Raw genomic sequence first — 22,501 nt, forward strand, 5'->3', positions numbered from 1 at the left:
GCCCTCGGGGAGGGTAGGATGAGGGACTGGCCTCTCTGAGGGGCCCCTCCCTGGGAGGGAACCACATCCTTTATGAGCTCGGGCAAATCAGGCATCTGAAGTGGAAAAACCCCACACAAATCAAGGACAGCTGGGCCCGCCCTCTGGCGGCAGCCCCCTCCGCTTGCTCCCCTCGCAGGAATCCTGGCAGGAGGCGCGCAGCGGGGCAGAGCCAGTCTCAGGGATGAAGGGTGTGGTTCTCAGGGAGCGAGTTCCTGGAGCTCCTCCTCGCTGTGTGAAATCTACCCTAGCTGTCTTCGGCGGAGGGCGGGGCCGCTAATCACTTTCCAGAGTGGGGCCACGGTCCTGCCCTTGCTTGTGAGGGCCCAGGCTGGGGCTGCCCACCCCGGGGAGGGGACAGACTGGGAAAGAGGTGGAGAAGGGTGTCAGGGAGGGACACACACAGACACACACACACAGCCACGTAGTTGCTCAACAAACATGAGCTGTCACCCTGGTCAGGCGTGGAGCCACAAAAGGGATCAAGACTGACCCCGTCTCTGCCCTTGTAGAGATCATGGGTAGGTGGAGACAGGGATCAAAATCACCCACAAAGAAATAGTTACAGACTATTTCCGTACTATATACAGGGGGCACAAATGTAGCCAGGACGCTGGTTGAGGATCTGACGCCTGGCAGGGCCTTCCTCCCAGCACGGCCTTGCTCCCCAGGACTCCCCACCTCTTCCCCTCTCCATCCCCTCCTGCCCTGGCCCTCCTTGTCACCTCTCCAAGGGACAACGTTTACTGGGCCCAGCAGCTGGGGCAGCACAGCCCATCTCCCCTCCCAGATCCTCTCCTCCCAGCCACTACATCAGGCCCACCATCCACATGTTCGTCAGCTGGAGGCTGGACAGACCATCTGCCTGGCTGTCTGGCTTATACAGGGGTCAAGATGAGCTCGGCAGTGTGGACCCTCAAAACCCCTGGGGCCTTGGGAGATCCGGCTAGGCAGAAGGAACTTGTTGATGTCTGTTTCTTGGCAGAGAAGGACATTCAGACAGAGAGCAGGAGGTGAGGGGCCCTCTCAGGGTGCAGGGACAGCCCCCACCCTTTGTCCCTATAGTCTGGTTGCTCAGGTGTCCTGGGGCAGAGGGAAGGAAGTTTGTGTGTGAGGAGCATGGAGAAGAAGTTCCTGAAATTATCAGATTTAACCTTCATAAGGCACTCAACACAGAGTTACCATATGAGTGAGCAATTTCACTCCTAGGTATATTCCCTAGAGACATGAAACGTACGTCCACTCAAAACCGTATACCTGAATGTTCATGGCAGCGTTATTCATAAGAACCTCACAGTGGAAACAACCTAGATATCCATCAACGAATGAGGGAATCAACAAAAGGTGGTCCATCCATACGATGGAGTATTACTCAGTCAGGAAGAGGAAGGAGGCACTGGCACACGCCACAATGTGGATGAACCTGGAGAACATGCTGAGTGAGAGACCCAGACACAAAAGGACGAACATTGTATGATTCTCTTTCTTTTTTTTTTTCATTTTAGAGATGGTGTCTCACTCTGTCTCCCAGGCTGGAGTGGAATGGTGCAATTTCAGCTTCACTGCAACCTCTGCCTCCCGGGTTCAAGGGATTCTTGTGCCTCAGCCTCCCGAGTAGCTGGGACTACAGGCGTGCACCACCACACCTGGCTAATTTATTATTATTATTATTTGAGATGGAGTTTTGCTGTTGTTGCCCAGGCTGGAGTGCAATCGCGCGATCTCGGCTCACCACAACCTCTGCCTCCCGGGTTCAAGCCATTCTCCTTCCTCAGCCTCCCAAGTAGCTGAGATTACAGGCATGCACCACCACACCCAGCTAATTTTTTGTATTTTTAGTAGAGACAGGGTTTCTTCATGTTGATCAGGCTGGTCTCGAACTCTCAGCCTCAGGTGATCTGCCCACCTCGGCCTCCCAAAGTGCTGGGATTACAAGTGTGAGCCATGGCGCCTGGCCCACACCTGGCTAATTTATGTATTTTTGGTAGAGACAGGGTTTCACCATGTTGGCCAGGCTGGTCTCGAACTCCTGACCTCAAGGGATCCACCTGCCTTGGCCTCCCAAAATGCTGGGATTACAGGCAGAACGTTCTGTGCCATTCCACATCTGCCGTCAATTCCTCCTGGAAAGTCCTTCTGCCCTCAGCGGGGACTAAGGATAAAGCATCCAGCAGAGAGACGGCAGCGGAAAGGCCAGGAGATGGAAATGACCATGCTGGGCTGGGCAGGGGGCTGGAGGAGCCATCAGGGAACCAGTGCTGGAATTTCAAGTCCTGAGTAGGGACTGCTGAGACCGTGGGGATGGCTGAGACTGTGGGGACGGCTGAGACCGTGGGGATGGCTGAGACCGTGGGGACTCCTGAGACCGTGGGGACTGCTGAACCTGTGGGGACAACTGAGACCATGGGGACGGCTGAGACCGTGGGGGCTCCTGAGACCGTGGGGACGGCTGAGACCGTGGGGACTCCTGAGACCGTGGGGATGGCTGAGACCGTGGGGACTCCTGAGACCGTGGGGACGGCTGAGACCGTGGGGACTTCTGAGACCGTGGGGACTGCTGAGACCGTGGGGGCTCCTGAGACCGTGGGGACAGCTGGGACCGTGGGGACGGCTGAGACCCTGGGGACGGCTGAGACCCTGGGGACGGCTGAGTCCGTGGGGACTCCTGAGACCGTGGGGACTGCTGAGACCGTGGGGACTCCTGAGACCGTGGGGACGGCTGAGACCGTGGGGACGGCTGAGACCGTGGTGACGGCTGAGACCGTGGGGACGGCTGAGACCGTGGGGACTCCTGAGACCGTGGGGACTGCTGAGACCGTGGGGACTCCTGAGACCGTGGGGACGGCTGAGACCGTGGGGGCTCCTGAGACCGTGGGGACGGCTGAGACCGTGGGGGCTCCTGAGACCGTGGGGGCTCCTGAGACCGTGGGGACGGCTGAGACCGTGGGGGCTCCTGAGACCCTGGGGACGGCTGAGACCGTGGGGACTCCTGAGACCCTGGGGACGGCTGAGACCGTGGGGACTCCTGAGACCCTGGGGACGGCTGAGACCGTGGGGACTCCTGAGACCCTGGGGACGGCTGAGACCGTGGGGACTCCTGAGACCCTGGGGACGGCTGAGACCGTGGGGACTCCTGAGACCGTGGGGGCTCCTGAGACCGTGGGGACTCCTGAGACCGTGGGGACTCCTGAGACCGTGGGGACTGCTGAGACCGTGGGGACTCCTGAGACCGTGGGGACGGCTGAGACCGTGGGGACTCCTGAGACCGTGGGGACTCCTGAGACCGTGGGGACGGCTGAGACCGTGGGGACTCCTGAGACCCTGGGGACGGCTGAGACCGTGGGGACTCCTGAGACCGTGGGGACTGCTGAGACCGTGGGGACGGCTGAGACCGTGGGGACTCCTGAGACCGTGGGGACTGCTGAACCTGTGGGGACAACTGAGACCGTGGGGACGGCTGAGACCGTGGGGGCTCCTGAGACCGTGGGGACGGCTGAGACCGTGGGGACTCCTGAGACCGTGGGGACGGCTGAGACCGTGGGGACTCCTGAGACCCTGGGGATGGCTGAGACCGTGGGGACTCCTGAGACCGTGGGGACGGCTGAGACCGTGGGGGCTCCTGAGACTGTGGGGACTCCTGAGACCCTGGGGATGGCTGAGACCATGGGGACTGCTGAGACCGTGGGGACGGCTGAGACCGTGGGGACTCCTGAGACCGTGGGGACTGCTGAACCTGTGGGGACAACTGAGACCGTGGGGACGGCTGAGACCGTGGGGGCTCCTGAGACCGTGGGGACGGATGAGACCGTGGGGACTCCTGAGACCGTGGGGACTGCTGAGACCGTGGGGACGGCTGAGACCGTGGGGACTCCTGAGACCGTGGGGACTGCTGAGACCGTGGGGACGGCTGAGACCGTGGGGACGGCTGAGACCGTGGGGACTCCTGAGACCGTGGGGACGGCTGAGACCGTGGGGACTCCTGAGACCGTGGGGACTGCTGAGACCGTGGGGACGGCTGAGACCGTGGGGACTCCTGAGACCGTGGGGACGGCTGAGACCGTGGGGGCTCCTGAGACCGTGGGGACGGCTGAGACCGTGGGGGCTCCTGAGACCGTGGGGACGGCTGAGACCGTGGGGACTCCTGAGACCCTGGGGACGGCTGAGACCGTGGGGACTCCTGAGACCGTGGGGACGGCTGAGACCGTGGGGGCTCCTGAGACCGTGGGGACTCCTGAGACCGTGGGGACGGCTGAGACCGTGGGGGCTCCTGAGACCATGGGGACGGCTGAGACCGTGGGGACGGCTGAGACCGTGGGGACTCCTGAGACCGTGGGGACGGCTGAGACCGTGGGGACTCCTGAGACCGTGGGGACTGCTGAGACCGTGGGGACTCCTGAGACCGTGGGGACGGCTGAGACCGTGGGGACTCCTGAGACCGTGGGGGCTCCTGAGACCGTGGGGGCTCCTGAGACCGTGGGGACGGCTGAGACCGTGGGGGCTCCTGAGACCGTGGGGACTCCTGAGACCCTGGGGATGGCTGAGACCGTGGGGACTCCTGAGACCCTGGGGATGGCTGAGACCGTGGGGACTCCTGAGACCCTGGGGACGGGTGAGACCGTGGGGACTCCTGAGACCCTGGGGACGGCTGAGACCGTGGGGACTCCTGAGACCCTGGGGACGGCTGAGACCGTGGGGACTCCTGAGACCGTGGGGACTCCTGAGACCCTGGGGACGGCTGAGATCGTGGGGACTCCTGAGACCGTGGGGACTCCTGAGACCGTGGGGACGGCTGAGACCGTGGGGACTCCTGAGACCGTGGGGACGGCTGAGACCGTGGGGACTCCTGAGACCGTGGGGGCTCCTGAGACCGTGGGGGCTCCTGAGACCGTGGGGACGGCTGAGACCGTGGGGACTCCTGAGACCCTGGGGATGGCTGAGTCCGTGGGGACTCCTGAGACCGTGGGGACTCCTGAGACCGTGGGGACGGCTGAGACCGTGGGGACTCCTGAGACCGTGGGGACGGCTGAGACCGTGGGGACTCCTGAGACCGTGGGGACTGCTGAGACCGTGGGGACGGCTGAGACCGTGGGGACTCCTGAGACCCTGGGGATGGCTGAGACCGTGGGGACTCCTGAGACCGTGGGGACGGCTGAGACCGTGGGGGCTCCTGAGACTGTGGGGACTCCTGAGACCCTGGGGATGGCTGAGACCGTGGGGACTGCTGAGACCGTGGGGACGGCTGAGACTGTGGGGACTCCTGAGACCCTGGGGACAGCTGAGACCATGGGGATGCTGAGACCGTGGGGACTCCTGAGACCGTGGGGACTGCTGAGACTGTGGGGTGGATGCTGCAGGGTGGGACCCCCGCCCCCACCCCGAGCCAGCCCGTTGGGAACAATGCCGTTTCAAGCTAGACCAGCAGAAGAATTTCCTGTGACCCAGCGTAAGCCAGCATGCTCTCCTCGCAGTGTGCCCACTGCCTGCCCACGGGGCTCCTGCAGAGGCTTGCCCAGATGAGCAGGTGCAGCCCGCATGTCTGGAGCCGGGGCTGGGGGACTGGCCAGTGGTCTTCACCCCGTCAGCCCCGTGTGGCCCCCTCTGGCCAGGGCTGCTGCTGGGTAGGAGCTCCAGAATGTCTGTGGGTCGTGGAGGCCTTCGGCCCCTCGAGGCAGCCCGGCTGCTGGGACTTGTCCAGATGCCATCAGGGCTGGAACGGCTCATTAACGAGCAGAGCCCAGGACAGGGGCCGCAAGCCCTTGGCTGGGAAGAGGCTGGGCCTCTGCCGGGAGCCTGTGCCGTGCCTGCCTGGCGCCAGCCCTGTGGCCAGGAAGGCTGGGGCAGAGGTGGAGAGAGGACCCGGGTCTCATACCACCTTTGCCTTCGGATGGGGCAAGTTGCTCGCCCTCTCTGAGCCCGGCTCGCCTCCCCTGCCTTCCCTGCAGGCTGCTGCTGGGCGTTGGGGATGTGAAGTTCCCGCAGTGTCTAGCGGCCCCCACAGGTCCCACCCGAGAGGCCCCTGAATCTCACGCCCCTCAGAGGCAGCCCCTTGGGGAGGTCCTGGGCTCCTTCTCTTCCCCAGCACAGGGCTCCCTGAGTCCTTCGTACTCCAGTGGGGTCCACTTTGCCAACTTCCGGAATGCATCACTGATGTCTCTGGGCAGTGCCGGGTGGACTAAGGCTGGGCAGATGGGGTGACTTAGTAGACAGAGTATGTCTCAGGCCTGAATTCAGTTCACCACTGGGCCCCTGGGAGGGAAGCCTATTTTCTCTGAGCCTGTCCCCTCCATTCTAAAACAGTAACCAGAGGTGACTTGACCTCTCAGCGGCCAGGCTGTGACCCCGATGTGTGACTGTCAGCTGGGAGTGCAGGACGCACGCCATTCCCGGCCGCAGACTCCCCCCACACGTTCTGGGATCCTTCTCTGCACACTAGGGTGCTGTCCCGGCCTCTTTCTCCCTTGGCAGGCCGAGTGCCCGGATCGACGCGTTTCCTGGGTCCCCTTGGCCTGGCGATGAGGCTCCCGCTCCTGCAGGCCAAGGCTTGGCATATGCACCTGCCGCGCACGTCCCGGAGTGGGGTGGGGGGGGGGGAAGGGGATCGGCCTTCAAACAGAGGGTCCCGAGGCCCGCGCGCCGCCCTGTCCCTGCCCTGCGTCCCGAACGGCCACCGCCGCCGCATCCTCCCCGCGCCGAGGTGAAGATGCCGGAGTCAAGCGAGCCAGGGCCTGGGATCTCGGAGCAGGAGCGTCCTGGTGGTCCCGGCAGCTCGAGTCGCGCCCGGGTGGTGGCGGCTGCCGGCGGGTCCAGCCCAGGCAGTGGCCTCGGAGGCGGAGTGGGTGGGGGAGGGGGAGGGGGGAGGGCGTCCAGACCCCGCCCCCGGTCCCGCCCCGCGCCCGCTCCCAGGCTGCGGGACCGCGGGGCGCAGAGCAGAAGCCGGGCACCCATGGACTGAGCGGCGCGCGGGCCGAGATGCGCGCCCGCCTGCTGCCCCCGCTCCCGGGCCTGGGAGCGGCGCGACCCCATGGCAGGTAGCGGCGGCCTGGGCGGCGGGGCCGGGGGCGGCCAGGGCGCAGGGGCCGGGCAAGGGGCCGCTCTGCGGGCGTCCCGCGCGCCGATGCTGCTCGTGGCCCTGGTGCTCGGCGCCTACTGCCTCTGCGCCCTCCCCGGCCGCTGCCCGCCGGCCCCCGCGCCCTCCGAGCCGTCCAGCTCCGTCCACCGCCCGGGAGCACCCGGCCTGCCTTTGGCCAGCGGTCCCGGCCGCCGGCGCTTCCCGCAAGCGCTCATCGTTGGCGTGAAGAAGGGCGGCACGCGCGCCCTGCTGGAGTTTCTGCGGCTGCACCCCGACGTCCGCGCGCTGGGCTCTGAGCCCCACTTCTTCGATAGGTGCTACGAGCGCGGCCTCGCCTGGTACCGGTGAGCACCCTGGCCCGTCCGCCCTGACCGGCGACTTCCTGGGGAGGGTATCGTGCGCTCCAGGGAGCAGCGGCACGATATCCTCCCTCCCAGGGAGCAGGGGTGCGCTCCGGGCAGTGGGGTTGGGACCGCCCTGTGGGGGGCCCAGGCTTGACCTGGGTCGCGGCTCCAGAAGAAGGAATGATACTTGGCTAGGATTCCCTGAACCTTTGAAAACTGTGGGGAAAGCCCCGGTTCCGTTCTCTCTGCTGAGGGACCCAGCAGGACTGGGGGAGGCGGTGCCATCCCAGCCCGGAGGTCGTTTCCAGCCCGTGGGATTACCTGGCAGCGTTAGAAATGCCTCTCCCGCCCGCTCACTCTGGGCACGCAGGTGTGACCGACCGCTGGCCAGGTACTGTAGAAAGGGGCCTCCAGGTTCCAGGCAGCCACCTAGAAAGCGTCCTTCCTCCCCAAGACCCCCGAGTCTGCGCACAGGAACCCTTGGTGGTGGTCCTGGGAGTCCGGAGAAAGTCTGGGCTTTGGAAAGGAGGAGACTGCCTTTAGGTGAGTGCCCAGGGTGAGTCCAGCCCCGTGCATGGGGCTCTGTGGCTGTCCTGCCTCTACCCAGGATGGACGTGGGGGTGCGGCAGCCCCAGCTGAAGCAGCCCGCGCTGGTGGCTGCTCATCCCCAAGCTTGGACCCAGCGCCTGCAGAGAGGACCCTGCCCAAGGCCAGTTGGGGAGTCAGTGGGGGCGGCAGGACCCAGACGCTTCTCCAGGTGCTCCGGTTTCTCCGTTCCAGATCCTCTGATCCTCCTCCTCCCCTGACGCCTACCCCTATTTGTTAACTTTGCCTTTTGTACTAAAACTACTCTTGGGTTTGGAGGGCAGGCAGGAAGGGGCTCCGTGAGAATAGGGTGGCTCGCTTCTGAGATCTGAAGGGCTGGTGCCAGTGTGGGGTGCTGGGGAAGTCAGGTGGTGGTTAGGGGATGTGGAGTCCATCCCGGGGCTCACCTGGCTGAACTGGGCATCCTCAGCTCAGGCTCCAGGGAGAGACCTCACTCCCCTGACGGCAGGCAGGGGTCAGAATGCATCCCTAATCCCTGCTGCAGGGAGGAGGGGAGGAGGGGCTGCCAAGCTAGAAGTTGGGGAGGAGGGGAGTGGCGAGACGGGGGAGGAGGGGAGAGGCGGGAGGGGGAAGGGGAGAAAGGGCTTTGGGTTAAGGATGCACAGTTAACTGGAGTAAACACTTCAGAGCCACCCCTGAGCCCCATGAGCTTTGACAGCAAGAGACTGGGGGTGGGATCTGAGCTGGGCCGTGAGGAGCCACAGGGGAAGCTAGAGTTGGGTTTAGCCCTAAAGTGTTCTGGAAGAGCCCAGGCTCCTGAGGCCAGTCCAGGCCCACCCTGGGCATGTGTCCAGCGCTGGGGGATCAGTTTGGGGAGGATGAGAGGCAGCCAAGGCCAGGCCCAACTTGGGAGTCAGCTCCTTAGCCTGGGGGTGGGGTTCTGGGGACACTGACGTGCCCAGGGTTGGAGGGGGGGTACTGGAGAGTGACTGCTCTGGTAGACTCTTGACGTCCTCATTTTTTAGAAGGGGGAGGGGTGGGTGTGGATAATTCCAAGGGGTCAGTCCTGTGGCTTCTGCCTCATTAATCTGGGGTTGTCCCTTGGACCGACTGTGCTGACCCCTCACTGGGCGGTGCAGAGCCAGTAGAGCTGGGCCTGCTGAACTTCCGCATTGCGGGTGTCCTCATGCTCTCCGAGGGGCCATGGCCACGTGGGCCCGCTGAGCTTCCCGACTGCGGGTGTCCTCATGCTCTCTGAGGGGCCGTGGCCACGTGGGCCCACTGAGCTTCCGGACTGCGGGTATCCTCGTGCTCTCCGAGGGGCCGTGGCCACGTGGGGCTGGTGTGCTCCTAGGTGCCTGTGCCTCCGTCCTTTCAGCCTGCTAGGAGCCTGCAGTGAGCCTCTGAAAGTTCTCACCCTGTCTCAGTTTCCCCAACTGCAAGGCAGCATTGTCTGCTCTTGAGACCCTGGACTGGGCCCCCAGTGCCTGCAAGCTCTGTTCTGGGTGCCGATGCAGGGAGGTGAGCAGAGTAACCAGGGCCCCCAGTTGAGTCTCCGGGCCACGGCTCCCACTGGGCTGTGACCGACCTAGTTCCAGGCGGTGACCCGGCCTTCCTGTGGCCTCGGCAGGTGGGTCCTGAGTTGACTTTGGCCATAGGCCTTCCTTCCCTCCTCTCCACCCTCAGTCAGCTCATCCAGGCTCTTGAGGGGCCTCCCACTTGGGGACTGTATCCCACTAGTGCCCCCGAGCTCAGCACATGCTCAGCCGTTCCCCTTCTAGTGAAGCACCTGTGTCTGCCAGGTGTGGGGGTCACGCAGACTCCCCAAGGTCTCGATCTGGGAAGGGTGCCCTGTCTGGGGGCAAATGGGGGCTGTACTTTGACCATCATCTTTTAGAAAAGCAAGAGGAGGGTCGGGCACAGTGGCTCACGCCTGTAATCCCAGCCCTTTGGGAGGCTGAGGTGGGCAGATTACCTGAGGTCAGGAGTTTGAGACCAGCCTGGCTAACATGGTGAAACCCCATCTCTACTAAAAATACAAAAATTAGCCAGGCGTGGTGGTGGGTGCCTGTAATCCCAGCTACTTGGGAGGCTGAGGCAGGAGAATCGCTTGAACCCGGGAGGCAGAGGTTGTAGTAAGCCGAGATTGTGCCACTGCACTCCAGCCTGGGCGACAAGAGTCAGCTGGAGTGCAGCTCTGTCTCAAACACAAACAAAACAAAAGAAAAGGAAGAGGAGGCAAGGAGCGGAGTGGGTAGGGGAACCCCTTAGTTCCTGGTTTGCAAGAGCAGTGGGTGCAGGGAGTGGGGTCTGAGTATGTAGTGGGGAAGGACCCGGTCTCCTGTGGGGGATGCAGTCCCCCTGCACTTTCTGGCTTTGGCATCTGCCAGGCCCTTTTGGCATCTGCGAGTCCCAGGCCTGAGGTGTGGGGCAGGAGGAGGGAGGCTGAGATGGAGGAGGGAGGGTCGCCCAGGGCTGGATGAAAGCCGCAGGGAAATGCACACCAGATGAGGTGGGCTCCACAGGGAGGGGGGGGGATCCTCAGAGCAACTTGTCAGATGTTTGTCACACGGGGGTCCAGTCCTGCTCCTCTCCCTCCTCCCCCGTCTCTCCCACCCTCATCCACACCTGGGCTAGGATAGGCTTCGGATGCCTGGGGAGGGAAAGTAATTGATCCCAAAGATCTCCGATCTCTGAGCTGGTTTGTGCAAGAGGGGGCCTCGAAAGCCCTTGCCGCCTGTCTGTGTTCCCACTCCCCTTCCACGGCAGGGGGTCCGGGAACTCCATCCCCCTACAGAGCTCCCTCTGACTCTTTGGAGAGAAGGCCTGGCAGGGTGAACATTCCTGTTTTGGTGCTGGTCCCTCCAGCAGGCGGGAAGAGGAGGATATTCAGTCATTGGTGTGCCATCTGGGAAAGGAAAGGGGTGGGCTCCTGGTCTCGCTTGGTGCCTGAGGTCAGGTATGCCCGAGACGGGAGGGAAGGGCCTGGGGCTTCCTTCCTGGCCAAGGGGAAAAGCAGGCAGTGACTTCTCATGAGGCCTGGGGTCTTTCCCCTCCCAGCACTGGCCTGGTTTCTCTCTATGGGCTTCGTCAGCGAGGTCCCGTGGTGGGGGGTGGTGCCTCCCCTTCTTGACCTCTCTCAGGGACGGGGGTGCCCCTGAGCTGCCAGGCCTCAGACCTTGGTACCGCCACCACCCAAGGCCTCTGTGTTTGTCCCTGGGACGCTGGGTGCGGTTCCCACGCGGGTTCCAGCTGCAGGAGGTGGGGCGGGGAGTACAGGGGCTCTGGGACTGACACCGCCCTTCCAGGTGGGCTGGAAGGAGGCAGCCCCCCAGGGTGGGAAGAGGGAGGGCTGAGCCCCACGCTCATCCCCAGCACCCCTGCCCCTCCCAGTCTCCCTGTGGCTGCTTCTGAAGTGGCAGTGGGTGGGTGGAGGGAGTCCCAGCTCCCTCTGTCACCAAGATGGAGGAGGACTTGTCCGGTAACGTCTGTAGGCCAGCTCTGCCCAGGGCCTGGTTCTGCAGGGTGGGGAGGCTCCCGTGCTGCCCACCCCTACTCTGCACCGCTCATGGTGGGTGTTGTGCGGGAAGCCTGGATTCTCTTCCGCTGCCTCATACATCCTCCCTCCCACCTCCAGCACTCTCCACCGAGCACCCCAGTGCAGGGGTCTGTGCAGCTGCCTCTGGCCCAGCCTGCGTTTCCCTGGGGGTCTGAGCAGGAAAAGGGGACTCAGAACCTGCCTCCCAAGGGCTCAAGTCTGGGGCGGTCACTCCTGGCAGGTCAGCCTCCTGGCAGGGGCCGGTCCTGGGGCTGTCAGCAGGGGTGGGGGAAGCCCCCTCAGAGGGCAGGAGGCAGGGCTGGGCGTGACCGGCAGGGCATCCCCTCCCTAACACAGTCCCTGTGTTTCTATCGACCTAGTTCCCAGCCCTCCCCAGCTCTCCCTCCGAGCTGTTTGCTCAGCTGACCTGCCACGCCCTGCCCTGCCCAACCTCACCCTGCACTACCTGGCTGGCAGGTGCTGCCCGGGGCACTGCTGGGGGTGCCTGGGCCTGCCCGGGCTGGGCACCCAGAATGGGCTCTCTGCCCAGGTGGGACAGTCCTGGGCTGTGGTCGGCTGATTCCCCCGGGACCTTGGGACTGGGTCAGTGCCCTCCTCTCCTGTGTCAGAATGAGAAGAATCGCAGAAAGGCCCCCTCCCTGGCCTGGCACCCTGGCAACCTGCAAGATCTAGGGGGCCACAGCGGCTCAGGGTCTTGGGAAGGATCCTCAGGCCAGCGCCGCCACGTCTCCGACTTTCCTCACATGCGCTGGGCTCTGCTGGTAACTTTTTGGCCTCCTGAGTCCAGGCCCAGGCTGATGAGAATTCACAGGGCTACAATTAAAGACGGGGAGAGAGGCCAGCTGCAGTGGCTTACGTCTGTAATCCCAGCACTTTGGGAGGCTGAGGCAGGCGGATCACCTGAGGTCAGGAGATCGAGACCAGCCTGGCCAACATGGCGAAACCCCGTCTCTACTAAAAATACAAAAATTAGCTGGGTGTGGTGGCGGGCACCTGTAATCCCAGCTACTCTGGGGGCTGAGGCAGGAAAATCGCTTGAACCTGGGAGGCAGAGGTTGCAGTGAGCCGAGATTGCACCACTACACTCCAGCCTGGGTGACAGAGCAAGACTCCATCTCAAAAAATAAATAAAGATGGGAAAAGATGTAATTACATCAGGGGAGGGAGGGAGCAGGGAGGACTACTTTTGGTTGAGGACAAACTGTCAATAATTGGTGAAGGGCTGATTTAGGGGATGCTGTCAGCCACTGAGTGAACGGGTGACCTCAAGTGATCTAGGCGGGCGGGCCTCGGGGTCCTTGGTCTGGGATGAGAAAGGAGCTGGGGGCAGCCTAGTTCCAGGAGAGTGTGGGTCTGGTGGGAGGGAGCTGGCTCTGGAAGCGAGGACGGCAGGGATTGCACAGGGAAGATACGTGGGTGGTGAGGAGCATTTGGGCCTCCCGACCAGCGACCGTCACCCCTAATCCTCAGTGCAGCAGCAGGCGGGGCAGGCCGGCGGGGCAGGCCGGCGGAACAGGACGGGCTGCAGGCAGGTGCCGGGCTGGGCACCCTCACAGTCCATGTTCCAGGCTGCCCAACCGCGCACGTTAGCAGGGGCGGGCCCGAGCAGGGAGGAAGACTTGCCCGCCCTGGAGGCCTGGGCTTCCGGGGCATAAGGGGGCCTTCGTCCCGGGCCCCTGGGGGCCGGTCTAGGGCTGGGGAGGCTCAGGCCCCCTCTCCTTGCACCCGTCCCGCAGGAGTCTGATGCCCCGAACCCTGGATGGGCAGATCACCATGGAGAAGACCCCCAGCTACTTCGTGACGCGAGAGGCCCCCCGCCGCATCCACGCCATGTCCCCGGACACGAAGCTGATCGTGGTGGTGCGGAACCCCGTGACCCGGGCCATCTCCGACTACGCCCAGACGCTCTCCAAGACCCCGGGCCTGCCCAGCTTCCGCGCCCTGGCCTTCCGCCACGGCCTGGGCCCCGTGGACACAGCCTGGAGCGCCGTCCGCATCGGCCTGTACGCCCAGCACCTGGACCACTGGCTGCGCTACTTCCCCCTGTCCCACTTCCTGTTCGTCAGCGGGGAGCGTCTGGTCAGCGACCCGGCCGGAGAGGTCGGCCGCGTGCAGGACTTCCTGGGCCTGAAACGGGTCGTCACGGACAAGCACTTCTACTTCAACGCCACCAAGGGCTTCCCCTGCCTCAAGAAGGCCCAGGGCGGCAGCCGTCCCCGCTGCCTGGGCAAGTCCAAGGGCCGGCCACACCCACGCGTGCCCCAGGCCGTGGTCCGGCGCCTGCAGGAGTTCTACCGGCCCTTCAACCGCAGGTTCTACCAGATGACGGGCCAGGACTTCGGCTGGGGCTGAGCGGCGCCCTGGGGATGCTCAGCACCTTGATTGACATCCGCTCGCCTGGCCAGAGCGGGCTGCCTGCACATGCTGGGCAGAGAGGAATATTTAAGAAATAAAGCTTGGACCCAGATTTTTCCACAAACCTCGAGGTTGGAGGGTGGAGGCGCTGCCCCCAGGGATGTGGTAACCATACCAGCGAACTCCACTGGGCACTGACTGTGTGCCTCGTGTCGCACTTTTTTTTTTTTTTTTTTTTTTTGAGATCGAGTCTCGCTCTGTCGCCCAGGCTGGGGTGCAGTGGCGCGATCTCGACTCACTGCAAGCTCCACCTCCCGGGTTCACGCCATTCTCCTGCCTCAGCCTCCCAAGTAGCTGGGACTATAGGCACCCGCCACCACGCCCGGCTAATTTCTTTTTGTATTTTTAGTAGAGACGGGGTTTCACCGTGTTAGCCAGGATGGCTACGATCTCCTGACCTCGTGATCTACCCGCCTCGGCCTCCCAAAGTGCTGGGATTACAGGCGTGAGCCACCGCGCCCGGCTATTTTTTTTTTTTTTTTGAGATGGAGTCTTGCTCTGTCACCATGCTGGAGTGCAGTGGTGCGATCTCAGCTCATTGCAACCTCCGCCTCCCAGGTTCAAGCAATTGTCCTGTCTCAGCCTCCCAAGTAGCTGGGATTACAGGCGCGTGCCACCACACCTGGGTAATTTTGTGTATTTTTTTTTTTTTTTTTTTTTTTTTTTTTTTTTTTTAGTACAGACAGGGTTTCACCATGTTAGCCAGGATGGTCTCTATCTCCTGACCTGGTGATCCACCCGCCTTGGCCTCCCAAAGTGCTGGAATTACAGGCGTGAACCACCACACCCAGCCAATTTTAATTTTTTCTTAGGACAGAGTCACCCTCTGTGGCCCAGGCTGGAGTGCAGTGGTGTGATCTCAGCTCACTGCAGCCTCCACCTCCTGGGTTCCAGCGATTTTCCTACCTCAGCCTCCCAGGTAGCTGGGATTACAGGCATGCACCAACATGCCCAGCTAATTTTTTTTGGTATTTTTAGTAGAGATGGGGTTTCACCATGTTGGCCAGGGTGGTCTCGAACTCCTGACCTCAAGTGATCCGCCCATCTTGGCTTCCCAAAGTGCTGGGATTACAGGCAGGAGCCACCACACCTGGCCCAAAACTCATTCTTTATACACCCTCAGAGGTGGGCAGTGCGCCTGGTCAGGTCTAGCCTGTGAGCTCAGAGAGGCTTAGGGCCTGCCCAGCGACATGCAGCTTAGCCCTAGTGATGCTGGGGGCCATGCTCAGGCTCTCTTCTCAGCCCTGGGAGGCTGGGCAGGGCTGTCCTCATGTTCAGGATGAGGAAACTGAGGCCGCAGGCCGCGCTGTGGAGTGGTGGGGCAGGATTAAAGTCGGGTCCGCACCCACCACCTTGGCTCATCCGGAATCCAGGTGCGCAGTGGACGCTTCCTTCTGGAGCCTTGTGGAATTGCCTGAGTGTTGGTGAGGTCAGCGAGTGTTGGGTGTGTGCACAGGGAGACGGATTAATAGCCTCTTAGCCTTCCCTGTAGAGGCCCACCCATTCAGGCACCACCCACTCTCGGGCCCCACCCACTCCCCCAGGCCCCTGCTGCCCCAGTTCCGTGGTATTTGTTCTGTGCCCTCCCCTGGGGACAGGGCTGGGATCAGTGGCCATCTGCAGTCCAGCTGCCCACTCATAACTGAGGCCAGACTCAGGCAGGCTGGGGTGCCCTGTCCGCCCGTGTCCTGGGAGTGGGAGGGATTCCTCAGTAATGACCCTCACCTGCTTGTGGCCACGTGCTGTCTGCCAGGTGCCCACCAGCTGCCCTGACGATGACCTCCGGGGCTGCTTGGGCTTAGCCCCAGGCCTGTCGCAGGGCCTAGCTGTGGTCTCCACAGCCCCGCTGAGTCCCACAGGCCCTGATATGGTCTTTCTGCCTCTCAGCTACTTGGAGCCACTCCCTGTTTTGGGGATGCAGGCAGTGAGGAAGGATTTGCAGGAGGGGCTGCGTCTGGACACCCACCCCGCCTCCTGCTAGTTTCTGGGCCCAGTGGACACTCTGCTCTGCAGCTGCCCTGAGGGGCAGGCACTTCCCACAGGCCTCTCCATCCCAGGCCAGGACAGAGGCAGGGCTGGAGGCTGGTTCTGAGCTCCCCTCCGAGCACCCACCCAGAGACTGCAGTGGCAACATGGTGGGCAGATGTGGGCCCAGATGTGGACAAGTCATAGGCACAGCCTCCGTCCTACCTCGAAGCTCTGATGTGGGTGGAGGGGAAAGGGCCCCCCCGACTGACAGCAGCTTTGGGAAGAGGGAACAGACTCCACCTCGGATCCCTGCCAGGAGGGGATCACTGGGCTGGGCTGCTCTGTCCCCACCCCCTGCACAGGTGCCCTCTGTGAAGACCGGGCCAACTGCCTGCCCCAGGCCTGGGGGTGGGAAGGAATACAGGACAGCCCCTGGCCCCTGGTGACCCAGTTCCCAGCCCGGTGCATGTGGATTTCTTCTTCCTGGACACACCTTTCTCGTGCCTGGGCCGTTTCAGGGGCTGCTCACCATCATCCCACCACCTCTTTTGTTCTACAGTGAGCTCTCCGGATGGCAGCTGGAGGGCCATCGCGGAATAAACCAGATCCTATTGTTTTAAAACTCTCTTATCCCCACCTTTTCCCCTTATTGCTTCTAGGATGAAAACCAAACTCCAGATCACAGCTGTTACAGCCCTCTACGGCTTGCCCCTCTGTCCTACATGCGCTCCTTATTCCAGCACGCCCACCACACTGGCACCTGCCAGCTCCTTCCACCTGCCGTGGCCTGTCCAACCTCATGGGCTTTGCATGTGCTGTTCCCTCTGTCTGGAATGCCTTTCCCTGCAGAAGGTGCTGACGGGATGGAGGGGCAGCTGCTCTCACTGAGGCTCTGCTACTTTCCTCCCTCCGTTTAGAGTTCCTTTTCTGAGTCCACCAAATGACCCCATTGTTTCCTTCCCGACACAGAGCTGTGAGGGGTGGGGCACTGGTTTGGCTGGCTTTGGGACCTGATCCCAGGGCCTGGGGGGGGCAGACTCTGGAAGCATCGAGGGGTGGGCTGGCGTATTCTGCACCCGCTGAGCGGGAACTCCGCCTAACCACCAGCACTCAATGCGGGTGAGGTGCCCAGCTGGGCCTCCGAACACACGGAGGGCAGATGTGGGGGGGACCTACGGGCTGCGTGCAGGGAGGCGCTCCCTGGGAGAGTCATCAGCCTTTAATTAAAGTCCCTAAATTGCTTCCCCAGCCGCTCCGTGGGTTTTCCATGTTGGAATGTTCCAGATGGGGCGAGAAGCGCTGATTCAATTACCCTCTTCCTGTTCCGCCTGGTGGAGGGGAAGGGGCCTGGGAGCCCATCTCCAGCCCTCCTACCCCAGCCAGACCAGGATGGCGTGGGCCATGGGTTGGGGTCCTCACAGCCCTCGGAGTCCAGGAAGGGGCTCGGAGAAGCCTGGGGAGGAGGCTGCTTCCGCCTCGAGGGTTCTCACAAAGCCCCTGCCCTCCTGGCCCACTGGGATGGGTGGGTGGGACCAGGTGGCCATGCTCTCCGCCCTAAGCCTTGCACACACGGGCATGGAAGCCCTGAGCAGGCCCTGGCCCCAGCAACCCAGCCCCAAAGGGGAGACAGGGAAGGGTCAGCCCCTGGGCCCACCCTCTCCACAGGCCTGAAAATATTTATGAAGCCCCGTCGTAGAGGAAGAGAGGAGACTAGAGAGGGCCAGCAGCTTGCCCGCCTCTCACCGCACCAGCGCTTCCTGCGAGGCCCAACCCTGGGGAGCTCTGAGATCCCCCGTGTGCAGGGAGTCGGCGCGTGGGGGCAACCTGGCTCCCTCCCTCCCCTGGGGCAGGGGTCCTCACTGGGTTGATCGCCTGACCCGGGGGTCCTCAGAGCTCAGTTGGGGCTGCTGACCCCTGCCCTCCGTGGGGGGACAGGCCTGGGGCCCCTGGTTCTGGACGGCCTCTCTGCCCGGGGCATGGGGCTGGAGGGTCAGGGTGAGGCGGGCTCTGGCTTCCTCCCTCCCGGGCTCCTCAGTGTGGCTGTGCAGGGCAGAGCCAGGGAAGGGAAGGGGAAGCTGGCCTCCGGGGTGAAGCCTGGATTATGGGGTGCCATGTGGGCAGCGCCTGTGAGTCCCCTTTGTCCAGGAGGAGGGGTGCTTTGGGGAAAGGCGTGTTTCCCCTGGGCCATGTGGCCAGATCTAGAGGCCCCTCGCAAGCCTGAGATGGTCTAGATCCCGGGCTCCAGGAGGGGGCCGGGCCACAGGTGAGAGGGGCTTGAGTGACTTAAAATGAATTGAGTCCCCTTGGAGCTCCTGTCCTCACCCCTTTCCTGGCTCCCCAGGCCTGAGCCCCTTCTCCTATCTGCCAGACTGTCCCGGGCGCCTTGTTCCCCTAAGGAGCTGCGGGGTTGTGATTTCCACGTGGGTCCCTCTGCAGGGGCTCGGCCATGGCCCAGGAGAGGCCAGGGACCCCATGAAGGCCTGAGATGCTTTCTCCAGGGCGGCCACAGCAGCCCGCTGCTACACTAGTCTCCTCTGTCCCTGCAGAAGCTATGCGGGGAGGGGCTGCAAATTTGCTGACCTCAGGAATGTGGTGTTTCATTTCTGCGGGACGCTCCCTTTCTAGAAGGTTCCTCTCAAACTGGCAAGGGCCGACTTCTGAGGTCTCTGTCATTGGGACCAACACTTATGCCGGAGGGTGAGGTGGGAGGCAGGGGTGCAGGAGCAGCCTCGGGTTCCTGGATGAATCCGTTTTATTCTGTTTTATCCATTGTAGCCCTGGGGGCAGCTCTGGGCAGCCGGGAGCCATCAGTGCCCCTGGGCAGGGCCAGCGCCAGCGCCCCCTGCAGGAAGTCCCCACTCCTGAGGCCCAGACTCCTTTCATGTCCCTCCTTTCGTGTCCTCAGGGGCTCTCGGGTTCTGAGCTTGCCCTTCCTGTGTCCTGCATGCCTGCCTTATTCCCTTGGCTGGCACGTGAGCCCCTCCTCCGTCTGTGCTCCTGGGTGCAGCGCTGAGGCTCTAGGAGTCGGGGTGGAGCCCGACTGAGGGTCTGGAGAAAGAGGAGGAGGCTCAGGGACAGTGGCTGAGAGAGCCCCACAGTGGACTTCCTTCCACCAACAGGCACCCAGGGCTAGAGTGTGTGCTTCTGAGAACTCACAGGGCAAGCTGGGGGGACCACACGGAGGCCCAGCATTGGGCGAGACGAGCAAACCACCCAGCTGCCAAGAAAGCAAAGCATGAACTGCAGAGGGACACGGCACAGGGCTGGGCGGGGGGAGCTGAAGCTGGGAAGAGCCCCGGCAGGAGAGCCTGGTGCAGAGATGACGTTTACCTGCACCCTGGAGTGGGACCAGACATGACAGTCAGGCAGACTGCCAGTGCATCAAGGTGCCGGGGAGACAGACAAATGGGGTGGGGTGATGGAGGCTGGCTAAGAAAAATTCTGGGCTGGGCGCGGTGGCTCATGCCTGTAATCTCAGCACCTTGGGAGGTTGAGGCGGGCGGATTACTTGAGGTCAGGGGTTCGAGACCAGCCTGGCCAACATGGCGAAACTCCCTCTCTACTAAAAATACAAACATTAGCCGGGCATGGTGGCCTGTGCCTGTAACCCCAGCTACTTGGGAGCCTGAGGCAGAATCGCTTGAACCCAGGAGGCAGAGGTTGCAGTGAGCCGAGATCGCACCACTGCACTCTAGCCTGGGCAACAGAGCCAGACTCCATCTCAGAAAAAAAAAGCAAAGTGGGGATGGAAGGGCTGGCCCAGGTGGCATAAGGGACCCACTTTCCCAGCACACTGGATAGGGCACATCTGAGCCCCACTGGGCTGCTGGGGCACTTAGTATTTCTGAAGGCAAGAGTTTTGTTTCCTGACTTAGAATTCTCTGCAGATACTGCCTCAAGATGGTTCTTTCTCAGGACTATCCATCTGACAGTGAAGATCCTGGGCCCAAAATGAGGGAATGAGGGCCAGAGACCTAGGTTAAAAACCAGGATCTCAAAATGCACCCTCCAGATTTTAATTTATGTAGCCAAGGTGTGTAGTAGGCTATGCCATATAGGATTTTTGGTTTTTCTTTTCTTTTTTTTTTTTTTTTTTTTTTCTGAGGAGTTTCATTCTTGTTGCCCAGGCTGTGAGTGCAGTGGCGCGATCTCGGCTCACCGCAACCTCTGCTTCCTGGGTTCAAACAATTCTCCTGCCTCAGCCTCCCGAGTAGCTGAGATTACAGGTGCCCGCCACCATGTCTGGATAATTTTTGTATTTTCAGTAGAGACGGGGTTTCACCATGTTGTCCAGGCTGGTCTCGAGCTCCTGACCTCAAGTGATCCGCCCACCTCGGCCTCCCAAAGTGTTGTGATTACAGGCGTGAGGGGCCAGCCCCACCTCTTGAGGAACGATGAGACTCTTCTGATGCAGTCGCCAACCACGAGCGCTGCTGAGGCTTCCAGGGACATACAGGACAAGATCCTCCCTCTCAAAGCCAGGCTCTGGCTCGGAGGCAGAGGAATGCCTTTCATGCTGCCTAATCTCAGCCACATTGTGTGTGCGTTCCACTGGAGAAGCCGCCGAAAACAGTCGGTCGACCAAAACAGTTAACACAAAACTATTGCCAGAAGGTTGCCATACACAAGCGTTCTGATGATGGGAGGCAAGCTCCACCGTGGGGCCGCAGAGAACAGTCATGATCTGATGACGGGAAGCAAGCTCCACCGTTGGGCCTCCGAGAACAATTGCGGATCTTGTTCTCCTGGTCTCTGCTCCCAGCACTCCGTGAGCGGGCCCCGCGTGCAGGGGGATTGCTGGCCAGACCTGACAGCCTCGCACGGTCAGATACTGTCATCTTTTCTGTCTCCCACGAGGGAGGATGACGGCCTATCTGATGGAAAGCCAGTCTCCTGCTGAGGATGGATGCGCGGCTGCGCAGCAGGGGAGGGGACTCCTGTCAAGCACGCGGGGTTTTTGGGGAGAAGCATCTGGAGACTGTCTGACCCCTGGTTTCACTGTCTGGACTCTGGTTGGGAAGGGGGGCAGCCCCCTTGTGTGGGAGTGATCAGAGGTTCTAGGGCATCCATCACTGGCTGGCCTTGTCGGGGTGCACAGTTGGGGGACGCGTGCAGGCCTGGGGAGAGCACGGCAAAGGGCCCAGAATTGCTGGCAAGCCTTGGACGAGCCAAAGGACGCATGTTCAGGACTCCCCTGGTCTCGGGGAGGTCATTGCCTGACTCTCGGTGAGCTCAGAAAGAGCCCAGAATGGCCAGGTGTGGTGACTCACACCCGTAATCCCAGCACTTTGGGAGGCCAAGATGGGTGGATCACTTGAGGTCAGGAGCTTGAGACCAGCCTGGCCAACATGGTGAAACTAAAAATACAAAATTTAGTTGGGCGTGGTGGTATGCACCAGTAATCCCAGCTACGTAGGAGGCTGAGGCACAAGAATCACCTGAATCTGGGAGACGGAGGTTGCAGCGAGCTGAGATTGTGCCACTGCACTCCAGCCTGGGCAACAGAGTGAGACTCTGTCTCAAAAAAAAAAAACAGAAAAGAAAAAAAAATTACTGGAAGCTCCAAAGAGCTTTTGTGTGTGAATTATATCCAAGGGTGGCTACATAAATAATTTTCAGGGCCTAGAGCAAAATGAAAGAAAAGAAACTGCTGTGAAAGGTACCAACAGAAAGCTTTGCCCTTTTTCCACGATCCCTTTTTCCTTCTCTCCTTCCTCTCTCAGCTTGTCATGGTGGTTCTGTTTGCTACTTAATGTCATTCTAAGTAAAGAAAAATAAACATTTAAAATATTAACATACACTTTACAATTCTTTTTTTTTTTTTGAGGCGGAGTCTTGCTCTGTCGCCCACGCTGGAGTACAGTGGCGCGATCTCGGCTCACTGCAGACTCTGCCTCCCGGGTTCAAGCGATTCTCCTGCCTCAGCCTCCCAAGTAGCTGGGATTACAGGCGCCTGCCACCACGCCAGGCTAATTTTTGTATTTTTTAGTAGAGACAGGGTTTCACCATCTTGGCCAGGCTGGTCTCGAATTCCTGACCTCATGATCCACCCTCCTCGGCCTCCCAAAGTTCTGGGATTACAGGCATGGGCTACCATGCCCAGCCTTTTTTTTTTTTGAAATGGAGTCTTGCTGTGTTGCCCAGGCTGGAGTGCAGTGGCGTGATGTTGGCTTACTGGCTCACTGCAGCCTCCACCTTCCGGGTTCACGCCATTCTCCTGCCTCGGCCTCCCGAGTGGCTGGGACTACAGGTGCCCACCACCACGCCTGGCTAATTTTTTTTTTTTTTTTTTTTTTTTGAGACGGAGTCTCGCTGTGTCTCCCACGTTGGAGTGCAGTGGCGCGATCTCGGCTCACTGCAAGCTCCGCCTCCCAGGTTCATGCCATTCTCCTGCCTCAGCCTCCCAAGTAGCTGGGACTACAGGCGCCCGCCAACACGCCCGGCTAATTTTTTGTATTTTTAGTAGAAACGGGGTTTCACCGTGTTAGCCAAGATGGTCTCGATCTCCTGACCTCGTGATCCGCCCGTCTCGGCCTCCCAAAGTGCTGGGATTACAGGCGC

The 22,501-nt window shown here is 61.5% G+C and overlaps 1 protein-coding gene across 1 annotated transcript; it reads left to right on the forward strand.

Moving 5' to 3' along the window:
• Positions 1-6,969: 6,969 nt before the first annotated feature.
• Positions 6,970-14,103, forward strand: HS3ST6 (heparan sulfate-glucosamine 3-sulfotransferase 6). Its single transcript, XM_024350063.2, has 2 exons — positions 6,970-7,452; positions 13,294-14,103. The coding sequence occupies exons 1-2, from the start codon at positions 7,061-7,063 to the stop codon at positions 13,907-13,909; spliced, it is 1,008 nt and encodes a 335-aa protein (XP_024205831.1). The 5' UTR covers positions 6,970-7,060; the 3' UTR covers positions 13,910-14,103.
• Positions 14,104-22,501: the final 8,398 nt, after the last annotated feature.

This window comes from Pan troglodytes, chromosome 18, assembly GCF_028858775.2.
Source record: "Pan troglodytes isolate AG18354 chromosome 18, NHGRI_mPanTro3-v2.0_pri, whole genome shotgun sequence".
In the NCBI taxonomy this organism is placed as follows: domain Eukaryota; kingdom Metazoa; phylum Chordata; class Mammalia; order Primates; family Hominidae; genus Pan; species Pan troglodytes.